Source organism: Mirounga angustirostris, unplaced genomic scaffold, assembly GCF_029215605.1.
Source record: "Mirounga angustirostris isolate CCGP_5_RB_7025 unplaced genomic scaffold, mMirAng1.0.hap1 SCAF_2, whole genome shotgun sequence".
Classification (NCBI taxonomy): domain Eukaryota; kingdom Metazoa; phylum Chordata; class Mammalia; order Carnivora; family Phocidae; genus Mirounga; species Mirounga angustirostris.
In genome coordinates, this window is record NW_026991710.1 from 168,013,651 (window position 1) to 168,027,440 (window position 13,790).

General features: G+C 49.4%; 1 protein-coding gene across 2 annotated transcripts in view; it reads left to right on the plus strand.

The window, feature by feature from the left end:
* Nucleotides 1-6,618: 6,618 nt before the first annotated feature.
* RAB11FIP1 (RAB11 family interacting protein 1) overlaps nt 6,619-13,790 on the plus strand; it is a 30,945-nt gene continuing 23,773 nt past the window's right edge. The window contains exon 1 of one of the 2 annotated variants that reach the window (XM_045879834.3): nt 6,619-7,071. In XM_045879834.3, coding sequence (XP_045735790.2) covers nt 6,701-7,071 — 371 coding nt within the window. In that variant the 5' untranslated portion in view covers nt 6,619-6,700. The remainder of the gene's footprint in view (nt 7,072-13,790) is intronic. The other variant, XM_045879835.3, reaches the window with a different exon arrangement.

A 13,790-nucleotide genomic window follows, 5' to 3' on the forward strand; every position in this document is an offset into this window, starting at 1 on the left:
GAAGGGCAAAATACAAAAGATTGACAATGCCAAGGTTGACAAAAATGTGGAGAAACTGGATTTCTCAAACATCCCTGGTGGGAGTATAAATTGGTATAACTGCTTTGAAAAATTATTCAACAATATCTCTTAGCACTAAACATATACCCAAGCCGATTCAGTAATTCCATTCTTAGGTGTGTGCGTATGTTTATGGATATGTATATGTACAAAAAGACATACGAGAATGTATAGCAATTTATTCTTTCTTTTTTTTTAAGATTTTATTTATTTATTTGATAGAGAGGGAGGGAACACAAGCAGGGGGAGTGGGAGAGGGAGAAGCAGGCTTCTCGCCGAGCAGGGAGCCCGATGCGGGGCTGGATCCCAGGACCCTGGGATCATGACCTGAGCCGAAGGCAGATGCTTAATGACTGAGCCACCCAAGCGCCCCTGCAGAAACTCGATTTCTAAACAAGTAGCATTCACAGGTTCCAGGGATTAGGATGTACATATATTTGTGGGGTGGGGGGGCATCATTCAACCCACTACAAGCCCCAAACTAGAAACAACCTAAATGTCTATCAACTGTAGAATGAAAAATAAATTGTGATAGATGACTATAAAACAATAAAGATGAACACATTACTGCTACATGAACACCACCAGTGACTCTCATAATAATGAGTGAAAGGAGCCCGACCCCAAATAAATACCCAGTGTATGATTCATTTATATAATGTTCAAAAATAGCAAGACTAATCTAGGAGACAGAGCTGGGATGGTGGTTGCTACCCTATGGAAAGAAGGCAGTGACCGAGAGGGATGAAGGCATGGTTTCTGCACGTGCCAATACTGCTCTATTTCTTGATATGGGTTGTGAGGACTCACCATGCCGAACACTTCTAAGCACTTTCTATGCACTTTTCTGCAGATAATGTTTATAGGACACTTTCCTTTTTCACCTTCTTCACATTTTCTTCTACTTCCTGTATATATTAGATTTCAATACCTCTGTTTATTAAAAATTATGAATGATTATTGACAATATTTTCTTTCTCATTATGGGTTTAGGTGCTACCATAGCTCAGGAGTGTCTGTTTTGAGGACATGTATATATACATTTTAGTCTAATGGGTTTTGATGGAACCTTGAATCGGGGGACCCAATGGGGCCACAGAATGTGCTGTTTTGTAATTTGTTCCCAAAGTGCTCTATAAGCCCTTAGTGTCACTGACTTTCCTGGCTGAAGGTGTTCCCCAAACTTGGAGTGCCAGTGGTTGGGACGGCAATGGGAAATGTTACTTCAGGGTGAATGATTAGACTTAGGAAAAGGGCTTAGACTTAGGAAAAGTGTTATGCATCCTAGGCTAGGTAAGGGGTAGCATTTCCCGAAGTCAGGCAGAGATTCGTCAGAGGGACCATAAGGGCAGGTAAGAAGAGGGTACTTAAGGATAGAACCCGGTTTGAACCTGGGTCGCCTCCTAGAGGGACACCTTGGTAAGGAGTCTTATTCTGGCCATGCCCACCCCCACCCCACCCCAGCCTTGGAATTGGTGAAATGTCAAACACTGGGCTTGCCTTGAGGCTTCCAGGCCTATATTATAATTCCTTTGGGTCAAAAGTCAACATACCCGTCAGCCTCATGCCATGCGCTGTGGGGTCAAAAGGGAAGAGAAGAAAGGGGTGCTGGGGCCGCTCACACCACTTCTTGGCCAGCTCCGCCTCTGGGTCTGTGCCCAGGGGTCCCGGCGGTTGAGAAGGGGGAGGCTCATGGCTTATATGGAAGAGGCCAGAAGGAGAACAAGTCCCTGAGGGGTGGTTTCCAATGGGACAATTCAAGGAGGAATAAACGCTCAGAGCTTCTGCTGTCCTCTTGTATGTCGTGAAACTGATTCTGGAAAGGTGAAGTACAGCTTGCGCCGATGAGGAACACATATTTCTTTTATAATCAGAAAAAAATGAACCTAGATTTTCAAAAGATGGTTATATCGGGTGGTGCTAAAAGGCTTCAGAGTCATCTCTGCCTCTCCCACTTAACCCGACCGGCGTTCTGTTTGCAAGGCACAGGAGAGTCGGAAATGGTGAGGACCATGTCTCCTGCCTTTGAGATGCTTACAGGGGAATAAAAGAAGCACTGAATCAGAGTCTAAGAAAGAAGCTAGGAGACCAGAAGCCATTCTGAATGGGAGAGGCACAGCAGAAGGCTTAGTGGAGAAAGGGGAAGGTAAGGGGTCCACGTTCTCTCTCTACAGTCTGTAGGACTGTAGTTGTAAGCTTCAAGGGCCTTCTCTGCCAATTAGAAAGATAATATCTTTATGTTATCTATGATGCAAGTTTTGTTAAAGTAATAGGGGGTAAGGGGGAAGTGTTAGCCATTGGCTTCTTGAGACCATCCTGTCCAGTGTGGCTGTAGTTGTTTTTTGTTTTTTGTGTTTTTAGATTTGAGAGAAGGAGAGAGGAGACTGTGCATGCGCATGAGGGGAAGGGCAGGAGGAGAGAATCTCCAGCAGACTCCCTGCTGAGCGTGGAGCCCAACACAGGGCTCGACCCCACAGTCCATGAGATCATGACCTGAGCAGAAACCAAGAGTTGGACGCTTAACCAACTGAGCCCCCCAGGTCCCCTCAGTGTGGCCATAGTTTTAACTTCCGTATTGCCACACCCACTGGGGCAATGGAAAGAGAGCCTGATGTTGGGGACTTGTTCCCCTGGCTCGCTGACCCCTGAAGCAGGAGCCCCTTACTCCCAGAGCTGACACCTGGAAAGTAGTCTCCTTGGTCAGCCAAGTGGGCAAGAGTCTGAGGCAGCTGGACCTGGAGAAGCCAGAAGGCTGTTGACAAGCGCTCCAGTGAATGAGTCATGTGTGTGGACGTTTGTCACCACACCCCAGAGTCCGAGGCAAAGGAGAAAGACAAGCAACCATTACTAGCCACTTTATGCTCCTCCCTTGGGACAGCCCATTAGCCCATGCAGAGCACCCAGAGGTGTGGGGTTTTGGGGGGGTTTTTTTGAGGAGGGAGAGGAGCAGTGGGAGAGCGACAAGCAGACCCGCACTGAGCGCAGAGCCTGATGCAGGGCTTGGTCTCACGTCTCTGAGATCATGACCTGAGCTGAAACCAAGAGTCAGCTGAACTGACTGAGCCCCCCAGGTCCCGCCCCCCCCAGGTGGTTTTTGAGTTAGTTCCCTTGCAGTTGGGGGTGTACTGAGGACCTGTGGGCAGAAGTGGTTGACAGTGGCAGGGTGGTAAACGTCTCTCCCTCTGCTGGCCCTTCCTCCCCACCCCTAGCATGGCTCTGCACAATGTCTTATCCTGGGGGATTGTTCCTGGTTGCTCCCAAAAGTAAATCTGCGCTGGTCATCTAACTGCACAGCTGGTGTCTGGGAGTCCCAGCATGTTCTAGTCTGTTGCTTTGGGAGGAGGACAGATGGCTAACCTGTCCAGTCCAACCTGCCACGCACCTTGTCCTCGCGCTCAGGGCCAACAGAAACTCTTTTCTTCTTTCAGTCAGGGCTAGAGGCGGGCCGGTGAGAGGAACGAGAAGTCAACTCGCCACACCCTGGCTGCGTGTTTATAAAAGCTCCTGGAATGCAGTGAACCTGTGAGGGGTCAGCCGCCCCAGGACTGCCTGGCCTGTGGGAGAGGGTGGGAGGGATGCCCAGGTGGATTTCTCTGAAGGCAGGTAGGGAACAGGACCGGGTGGAGCACCAGCCCTGTCGTGGTCCTTGTCGTTGCACCTGCACACCCCCCAGCCTGGACTGTGGGGCTATAAAATTGGGAGAAGACAGACTTACTCCCAGGCGGTCAGCAAGTGAGGCTTGAAGGACAATGTGCTCTGGCTGGAGGAAGGGAGAAAACAGCCACCCAGGCATTCTAGCACCAAGTGCACCCGGTGCTCTAGCTCCTGGCTTCTCTCTCCCCTGACGTATTTCCAATTCCTGCCTCTAGTGAGCCCGACTCCTCTGAGTTAATCCATGCCAACGTCCAGTGTCTAGAGGGATCTTGATCTTGATTTCCTGGTGGTGGTGGGACAGCTTTACCCTCTCAACCTACCACCTCTGCTTTAACCACAGAGCCTATGTGTGTCTGACAAAACCCAAACACATGAGGTCACAAGGTAGTCATAATTTTTCCTTCCCTCTTGCCCCCACCCCCTTTGTCCTCTAATCCTTTCCATGAATGGAAGGGATGCTTGGTGTCCTACTTAGCCTGTGAGGCTGTCCGGCTAGGTTTCATTCCTTGCTATCTTTATTGTGGGGCAGCACTAACAATGTGAGTGTGGGGGCGGACAGGAGAGCTCAAACTCTTCACTCCCAGGGTCAGCTTGGACCCCAAATCTCTGACTTTGTCCAGCTGGGATGTAGTAGAGCAGTGCACAGGTAGGAAAACCAGTAGGGAAGTCAATGCCTTATTTAATAAAGTACCAAGTTGGAATAGACAGCAAGGATGGATAAGTGGCAGGGTAGGGTGAGGCCAGAGGCAGACAGGCCCCAGGTGAACATGAAGGCATCTGGCTGTGACCCGCCATGATATTGGGTGCTGGGTGACTTCTGCTCATACCTGCCTTACAACGTGAAACACAGCCTCATCACACCATTGCTCAAAATCCTCTGAAGGCTGGTTCACCCTGGCCTAACACTGTGGTGTAAACTCCTTAGTCTGGTGTTCGTGATCTACATGATCTGGGCCCACCTACCTTGTCTGTCTTATCTCTACCATCCACCCCCAGTGCCCTCCTAAAATAGCCCACATTCCAGCCCCCATGGGGTGCCCATTACCCCTAAACATGCCATGAACTTTCTGGCCCCCATACCGTTGCTTAGGCTGTTCTTTTCTCTCTTCCTGAAATGCTCTTCCCTCGTGTCCCCCTCTCTGCCAGTCAAATCTGGTATATGCTTTAGGGCCCAGCTCAGTGTCACTGCCTTCATAAAAAAAATCCACCTGCTTAGAGAAATCACTCCAACCTCAAAACCTCCAAAGCATTCTATTAGTATAGGACTTCCTTTTTTTTTTTTTTTTTAAGATTTTATTTATTTATTTGTCAGAGAGAGAGAGAGGGAACACAAGCAGGGGGAGTGGGAGAGGGAGAAGCAGGCCCCTCGCTGAGCAGGGAGCCCAGTGTGGGACTCCATCCCAGGAGAGGCAGACCTGAGCCGAAGGCACTTAAGTGACTGAGCCACCCACGCGTCCCTAGGACTTCCTTTATAGCATTTGTCATGGTGTGCCTTGAAACTGGATCTTGTTCAGAGGGCTTTGTGCCCTCCGTAGCTCCAGCACAGGCACCAAGTAAGGTCTCAGTAAATCTTTATGGTAATGAATGGAGCCATGAGGTTGAATGACACCAATAGATGGTCAAGAAGCAGAAATGGCACCAAAACAACAGAGTTCTATTAGGGCTTGCCCATCACTTATCCGTCTGATGCCTCCTTTCATTTCCCTTTCTATCACCATTACATATTTACAACGTACTGAATAGGTCTTTCCCACTCGGGAGCCACCCTCAGTGCAAATCCCAGGCATTATGCATCTTCTAATTTCCTCCATGGGAAAAGGATACACTATGTGCTCATGGTTGGCTGGTATAACCTGCACACTCTTCAATTCCATAGCACTTCCTGAGGACCTACTGTGTACCCAGGTTTCTGCCAGGGGCTATGGAAGGGACAAGTTAAATAAGTCACCACCTGGTCCCTGCCCAGACAGGGACTACTGGAAGATTACCCATGGAGTAAATGCGAGTGAAGTCTTACGGTCAGCAGGACCTGGGAATGAAGGGAATCTGCCAATCCAATGGACATCTGGAACAAGGAAGTGAATGATTGGAAGCCCAGAGACAAGTAGCAGGGAGACACTGACGAGGATCCACTCAGGGAGAGCTGCGGGAACTGGGGTGGGGGTGGCACTCTGTTCTCCTTATGTCTGGTTTGGCAATCCTATTTTCAGTTCCTCCTTTATTCGCCTTCCCTAATTTAGCTTCTTAGCCTCACCTTATTTGGCGAGGGCAGGCAAAATAGGACACTCCCACATCACCTCCTGACCGCCCCCCCCCCCCTTACCTTCCCCTTTTCAGGCCCTCAAATGATCCTCCTCCTTCCCGACCCACCTGGCGCCATCCCAGAGTAAACCACCGGCTGGCCAAAATCAAAAGAGCAGTGAATTGGGGATCGCGTTCATTATCACCCTCATAGCTACTCTTGATTGAGAACTCACCGTGTGCCAGGCTACATTATCTTTTTACAGCAACACTAGGAGGAGATTGTTATCTCATTTTATGGGTGAAGAACCTCAGACCAAAAGATGTTAAGTAATCTGTGCCAGCTCACACACCTGCCAGTTGGCGGTGCCAGATTGGAAATGAGGTCTGACTCCCAGGGCAGTGCCCCGGTCAGTTCCTGTTGGGCTGTGCGACCTTTGGCAGTTGGGGACCCCGTCCCTTAACCAACACGTCTCGCACCGGAATTCTCCAAGCCCCAGCCCCCGCCCCGGCCGCGCCAGCCTTCCGCGCCCCGGGTGCTCGCCCGCCCGAGCCGCAGAGGCCCGCGCGGCGCCGGCAGGTGGGGCGGGCGGGGCCAGAGCCGCGGCCCGGACGAGGAGAGGCGGGGCCTGGCGGGGGGCGTGGCCGGAAGCCTTAAAGAAGCTGGGGCGGCGGGGCGGGCCGCAGAGGCCGCGGATCGCGGCGGTCGTCTCCTCGCTTCCGAGCCGACCGCGGCGCCGTCACCATGTCCCTGGCGGCCTCGGCGGGCCGGGGCCCGGGGGCCGTGTGGTCCCCAACGCACGTGCAGGTGACGGTGCTGCAGGCGCGGGGCCTGCGGGCCAAGGGCCCCGGGGGCACGAGCGACGCGTACGCGGTGATCCAGGTGGGCAAGGAGAAGTACGCCACCTCGGTGTCGGAGCGCAGCCTGGGCGCGCCAGTGTGGCGGGAGGAGGCCACCTTCGAACTGCCGCCGCTGCTGTCCGGCGGGGCCGCGGCCGCCGCCACCCTGCAGCTCACCGTGCTGCACCGCGCGCTGCTCGGCCTGGACAAGTTCCTGGGCCGGGCCGAGGTGGACCTGCGGGAGCTGCACCGGGACCAGGGCCGCAGAAAGACCCAGTGAGTGCGGGCCCGGGGGAGAGGACGGGGAGGGGCGGGCCGGGGAGCGGAGCAGTGCGGGGTGGGGAACGTGTGGCTGGGCGCTGAGATCCTTTTAGAGCGAGCGCGGCGGTCCCCGCGCCGCTGTGTCCCAGGGGGACGGACGGAGAGAGGCCTTTGGACAGGGATCCCCCGGGCCGATAATCATAGTCTCACCTAGCTTCAACTTCTTCGGCTGTCCCGCCCCAGCTGTCCCAGTGTGTGGGCTCTTTGAAGCCGGCGCTAGGGGTGGGGGTGGGGGAGTACCTGGGGTGTTTTTGAATCTGCGGGACGTCGCTCAGTGCCCGGAACTTAGTAAGCACTTAATGAATTTTCGATGAATTGAAAATACTTGTGGGCTGGCAAATTCTTCTTACTAGTGTGGGTAGTGTGAATGTTTGATACACTCATTAGCTTATGTGGAAAGCCTCCTGGGTATTTAACTGTCCTAGGCACTGAGTGGGAATGGCTGGGCCTGGGAGTAGGGAGGGTCAAGGTGGAGGGTGAACCCCACGGACACTCTCTGGCCCTAGAGGCTCACCCAGGGACAGAGCTGGGGCATTACAGTGCGGGGTGGAGGCTGCCCAGAGATGGCTGTCCCTCACCCCCACCTCAACTACGGCCTACGGGCTTGGTGAAGAGAATCTGCCCCTCCCTCTTCCCCTTTTCTTCCCCCACCCCCGCCCCCAAAGCCTGCTAGAACAGTTTGGTCTTCACTTTCAGACTGAAAATTATTAACCCGGTTTGCCCTGAGCCCCAAAGTTAGTAAGGATTTCCCAGTGCTGGTTGGAGCCAGGGTCTGCCCTTGGCCCAGATGAAGTGGGAGGTAGGCTGTGTTTCTTTTTGGCCTTTGTCAGGTTCTCTCTGGTCCTCCTCTGAACGGTTGGCTGCTCACCTGTAGCTTCTCAGTCTAGAGTTGTGTGCTAGGGTATCTCACTTCCACAGGGAGAGCTGGGCACCACCCATTTCACTTCAAGGTGTCACCCATTTATTTGTTCTCTTTCGCAGGTGTTTGCCATGGAGCGTTTGATTATGGAACATTTGATTATGCTCTTGTACTGTACCAAAAGCTGGCCTCCTAGCTTAATTGGTTACTTTGCTGGAACTTAAATATGCAAGTCAGTCATATTACCACAACTCCTATTTGTGAAGCACATGGATTCCCATTGGGTGTTTTAGATATAAATGGTATTTTAACTTTCCCTTGTGAAGGGGGTAGGAAAAGCCAGAGGGTTTGAAGTTACCAGACTCCCTTTTCTGCATCGTGGGTCCAATTTCAGCTTGCATGCTTGCAAATGCAATACCTGATTCACTTATTTGGCCAAAGATGAATAGGCATTTCTGAATTCAAATCAGATAAAAATAGAGAGCCTTGAGGTGAGGATGGGTAGGGTATCTCTTGGCATTAACTTACAAGCCATAAGGTGAGCAGTGCCTTTGCTAAGGAGGTGCTGAAGCAATGCTAATTTTCCATTTGATTAAATGACATTTGGGGCTTTGGGTTGGCTTCCTTTTCAGCTTCAACTGGGCGTCATTTGGCCATCCTTGTCTTGTTCCATCCCAAGATGCGTGGGTATTATCATCTGTCTCTGCCGTCTGTTTCTTTTTTTTTTTTTTTTTTAAGATTTTATTTATTTACTTGAGAGAGAGAATGAGATAGCATGAGAGCGGGGAGGGTCAGAAGGAGAAGCAGACCCCCTGCTGAGCAGGGAGCCCCAATGCGGGACCCGATCCCGGGACTCCAGGATCATGACCTGAGCCGAAGGCAGTCGCTTAACCAACTGAGCCACCCAGGCGCCCCTCTGCCGTTTGTTTCTTGTGTGAACATTTTATTCCCTTGAAAGACAGATCGCGTGTCCCCGCCAGAGATGAGGATTCCAGATTCCTGGATCTGGTGCCCACTGTGGTCCTGACTCATTGTTAGGCTTTGGGCTGCTCGGTCTCTAAACACCCAAATTTCCCTGTTTATACATGGAGCTTGTTGCCAGGCTTAATTGGTATTTATAAGATGTTTCTGGGTTCCTGGATTACTGGGGCCTGTGTATAGACTCAAAAGGTTCTGTTACTGCTTTGCGAGAAATGAAAACCTTAAGTTCCCTATTTCAGGAAGGGTTCAGAGGTCTGCATCTTCATTTCTGTCCTCCTCTCCATTGTAATCCTAAACCTAGATGGTTACTTCTGTCTCTGTTTTATGACCACTTAGTCACAGTATCAACCTGTAAGAAAGTGATGCTTAGTTGATGTGTTGGGGTTTTTTTTCCCCCATAATTGCAAACGAAGTCTTCTTTGCCCCTCAGCAGTAGGTGAAATTGCAAGCTTTCCATCTGGCTTCCTGGGACTTTCCAAGGTGCCGGGGAACCTACTTAAACCAAGCCTCTCTGCTGCCCCGGTATGTCCCTTGGGTGCTCAAGATAGCTGAGATTTGGAGAGTGAGATATATACCAAGAGGCGGAAGTTTACCAGAAAGAAACTGGTTGGGTTAGGAAAGTCATTTGATCTAGTTATTAGTGGTTTGACTCTACCTTAGATATTAAAAATGAGCGACAAAACAAAAGCTCAAATTTTGGTCTCTAGGTTTGTGTGTGTGTGTGTGTGTATGCATGCATGTGTGTTAATCTCGAGCAAAGAAGAGTATGACTCTTGTCATGGGTCCAGAAACTCAAGATGTCAAGAGCTAACTGTGCTAGAATTTCCCTTTGTTCTCTTGATAAGGCCTCCTCTGGCATACATTTGGAGGCAAGAGAATATGCTTTTCAGGACTCAGATTTTGCCGAGCTCAAATTTAAAACACCACAGAGGCTGACCTATAGGTAGGATACTTTTAATAGGGAGGAGTGCATGGCCCCTGTCGTTAAGAGGAAATTGAAATGCATTGATTTTGCACTTATCCTTACCTGTTAAAGACCCAGCGTCAAAGTTGGGCCTTGGTTAAATGGAAACCAGTTAAGTCTCATGATCATAAAACAGACATGAATCTGCGAGGCAGAAACAGGTGACCAACATGTGGGATTCTCTGCTCAGCTCTCTAGTCTCACGTAGTTTGGGATCCTAGGTTGATCTAAGGGGAAAAAAAAAAAAAAAACCTTTTTGGGATACTAAGAGCAACAAGATGTGGGGAAATAATCTGTTTGGGGCAGATTAAAATAAACCTCCGTTCAGCCTGGCAACCGGAAAGCCACTGTGTAACTAATATCATGAAACTTAATACTGTAATAGTCTTCCAGCCATGAAGAGAGAGTGAATGATGGAGAGTCATTTTCTTACATCTCTTGAAGATGCAAGAGGGAATTTGGTTGCATATGAAAGGATTTGATATTAATAGAGGTTAGAGGTTTTGAGGAACTGTAAGTGTAGTAAGATGCTGTTGTAAGTTGCCAAAGGAAGTCCGGGTTATTAAAAAGAAATAAGGGCTCGATAGTTGTTTTCTGGAAGAGTCGGTTGCAGAAAAAAGATGTAGATGAGCAAAGAGATAGACAATAAGCAGTCTGTGTTTGTGCCTGTACTATCAAGTCTCCTAGGTGCGTTTAGGATTTTTTGTGACAAATTGGAAAACTGGAGCAATGATACTGATGAAGTTTTTCCTTTCTTGGGATTCCCCATAAAGATAACATTGGGCCTTACTGGAAACCGTCCCACCTCTCACAGGGCCACAGTCCCCTCCCGCTCGTGTCGCAAACCGACGGCTGATGGCTCCGGCTGGAGATGCCAGAGCCTGAGTTCTCTGTCCGCTCTGGGTGAAGTAACCCTAACCTGCCTATAGCCATGGAATGAAGTGACTAAGAAGAGGGAGGGTTACTTTAGAGTCATTGTTCTGGTGATGTGAAAGAAGTTCCCTTGTGGTATTATTTGATTATGATTTCATCTGTAAGACATTCGGTTAGCCTGGGGAAGTTTCAACTGCTTTTTTTTGACGTTAAAATCTGTATTTTTATTTATTTATTTATTTTTTTAAAAGATTTTATTTATTTATTTGCGAGAGAGAGAATGAGAGACAGAGAGCATGAGAGGGAGGAGGGTCAGAGGGAGAAGCAGACTCCCTGCCGAGCAGGGAGCCCGATGCGGGACTCAATCCCGGGACTCCAGGATCATGACCTGAGCCGAAGGCAGTCGCTTAACCAACTGAGCCACCCAGGCGCCCCTGAAATCTGTATTTTTAGTGCATTGTTTTAACTGAAGTATAGTTGACACCCAATATTACCTAAGTTTCAGCTGTACAGCGTAGTGATTTTATGCCGCGCTCACCACAGGGTAGCTCCCGTCTGTCACATACAGTGCTGTTACATTGCCACTGACTGTTCCCTGTGCTGTGCCTTTCATCCCCATGACTTATTCTATAGCTGGAAGCTTGTAGCTCCCACTGCCTTTTACCCATTTTGCCCATCCCCCACTTCCTCCTCCCCTGGCAACCACCCACTTTGTTCTCTGTATTGATGACTCTGTTTCTGCTATTTGTTTTGGTTTTTTAGATTCCACAGATAGGTGAAACCATACAGTGTTTGTCTTTCCCTGTCTTATTACACTTAGCATTATGCCGTCTAGGCCCATCCGTGTTGGTGCAGATGGCAAGATCTCATTCTTATATTTTTAGTAAATATTTTTAATACCTACTGTGTGCCAAGCACTGGGGTGTAAACAATAGTGACCGAAACAGACATGATCCTTACTTTCAGGAAGCTCAGAGCCCTGTGGGGAAGATAGACGTTAAACAAATGAACACGTAAATAAATAATCATGTATTGTGATAAGTACTGTGGAGGAAGAGAACAGGGTATCATAAGAGGATGGAGGGGGAAAGACATGACTTAAAGGAGATGGCCAATAGCTTCTCTGAGGCAGAAACCTGAAGTACGAAGAGATTTTTCTGGTGAAAAGTAGAGGAAGGGGACCTGAGGGAGAGGGAGCTGCCTTTGCAAAGGCCCTGGGGCAGGAGCACCTGGGAAGCTGGAGAGAGTGTGTAGATTGAGGCCCAAGCAGAAGGCAGGGCTTTATTTAAGAGCAGTGGGAAGTCCCTGAGTATTAAAAGCAAAGGGATGTTGTGATCTGCCGTGGCTGTTGGGTGGAGAATGGATCTGAAGCAGGCCTCGCCTGGAATCAGACAGACAAAAATGGGAGGCCGTTGCGCTAATCTAGGCCACCGGTGGTGGGGGCTTGCCCTAGGGTGATGGTCATGGGGGTGCACAGAGGTGGTGGATTTCAGAAACATTTTGGAGGTTCAGTTGGCCTGCTTTGTGATGGGTCGCATGTGGGTGGGGGTGAGAGAGAGGAAGTGATAAAAATGAACTAATAAAGTAGGGAGAGCTTGCCGTTGAAAACAGACCAGGAAGTGGTGGCGATTTCTTTCCTTAGCAGCCACCGTGATACCGGAGTGAGGTCACCAGTACAAAGCCAGCTTTGGGCAGTGATACCTGTGAGTCCAGTCTTCTGTAGGAAACACCACTGAAACCAGGGTGTGTGTGTGTGTGTTTCCAAGTGTTTACAGTTTTAATACAGTCCACGTCTTTGTTTTGTAATAGTGCAGTAGCTAATGAAACCTCACTGGTGTGCTACCTAACACAGCTGATGAAGTCACCACTTCAAGGAATACAGGACTAAGAAAAGGAAAAAATCATACATAACATTAGGAAAAATAAACCGTAAGTGAAAGATAAAACTCTGGAGGCAAGTAAGGCAGCCACTTACATGTTTTTCACATTAGGGAAGGTAAGTATACAAAGGAGTCCTGTGCCTTTTTCACTTTGCTTAAACTTCCCTTTGGTTACAAAGACCTCTATTGTATTTCTGTAACTACCATCAGAGGGAGGTTTTCAGAAATAGTATCTGATATGTTATTTTAATTGTAGTGATTAACTAAAAAAATGTTCTAATTGCATTAAAAGCAATACATGTGCTTATTAAAATGCTATCCACCCCAACATGGATTTGCTGACCTTACTCTTTTCCCCCTTAACAGTAATCTCAGGTATCTATTAAAATACTACAATTTTAGTTGCCATACATCCTAGAAAACTCCGCGCTCTACGCTCTTGGAGACGCTGGCTCTGGCTTAGCTCCAGAAGGATTAAGAAGCCCTGGCTTAATGGAGAAAGTGATAAGAGGTCATTTCAGGCCTTATCTTCGTCCCAGAGCAGTCCCCTGGGTGGCCTTTGATTCTGGGTCTTGTGCAGATAGATCTCTAAGCCTCGAGGTCTTTGAATTCCAAAAAAATCAACACCCAGACCCTCGTTTTGGCCTTTGAAGAAAATCAGTCCCCTGCCAAGATCATTTGTTTTAGAAAAGACCCGGCAGTTGAGAACTCCTCTTGAGGTGTCCTGAGCTGGTGCCCCAGCGGGCTCCGGATTCCAAGCCTGACTTCGCCTGCTTTTCCCATGGCCAGGGACCACTTTGGTCTTGTCCTTTGCCCTGTGACCCAGGGCAGGAGCTCAGAACATCTGTGTGAGGGAGTGAGGGAAGGAGTGATGACTGGGTGAGGTCCCTGGCGGCACAGGACGGCCGGGCATTTGCCCTTCGTGGCTGTGGAGAAGGCTTTAATCTTATATTTGGCCCAGTGGATTAAAGACCAGGGGCGGGTGAGGCGTGAGGCACAGCTCTGTTTCTTGCTGTTTCTTTCCGTTTCTCAGCTTGGGCCATGGCTTGTTTGCCAGTTACCTTCTACTAACCGTGCCTTTGGCAAGGGAGCTGCTTTTCGCTACTAATGAGACAAG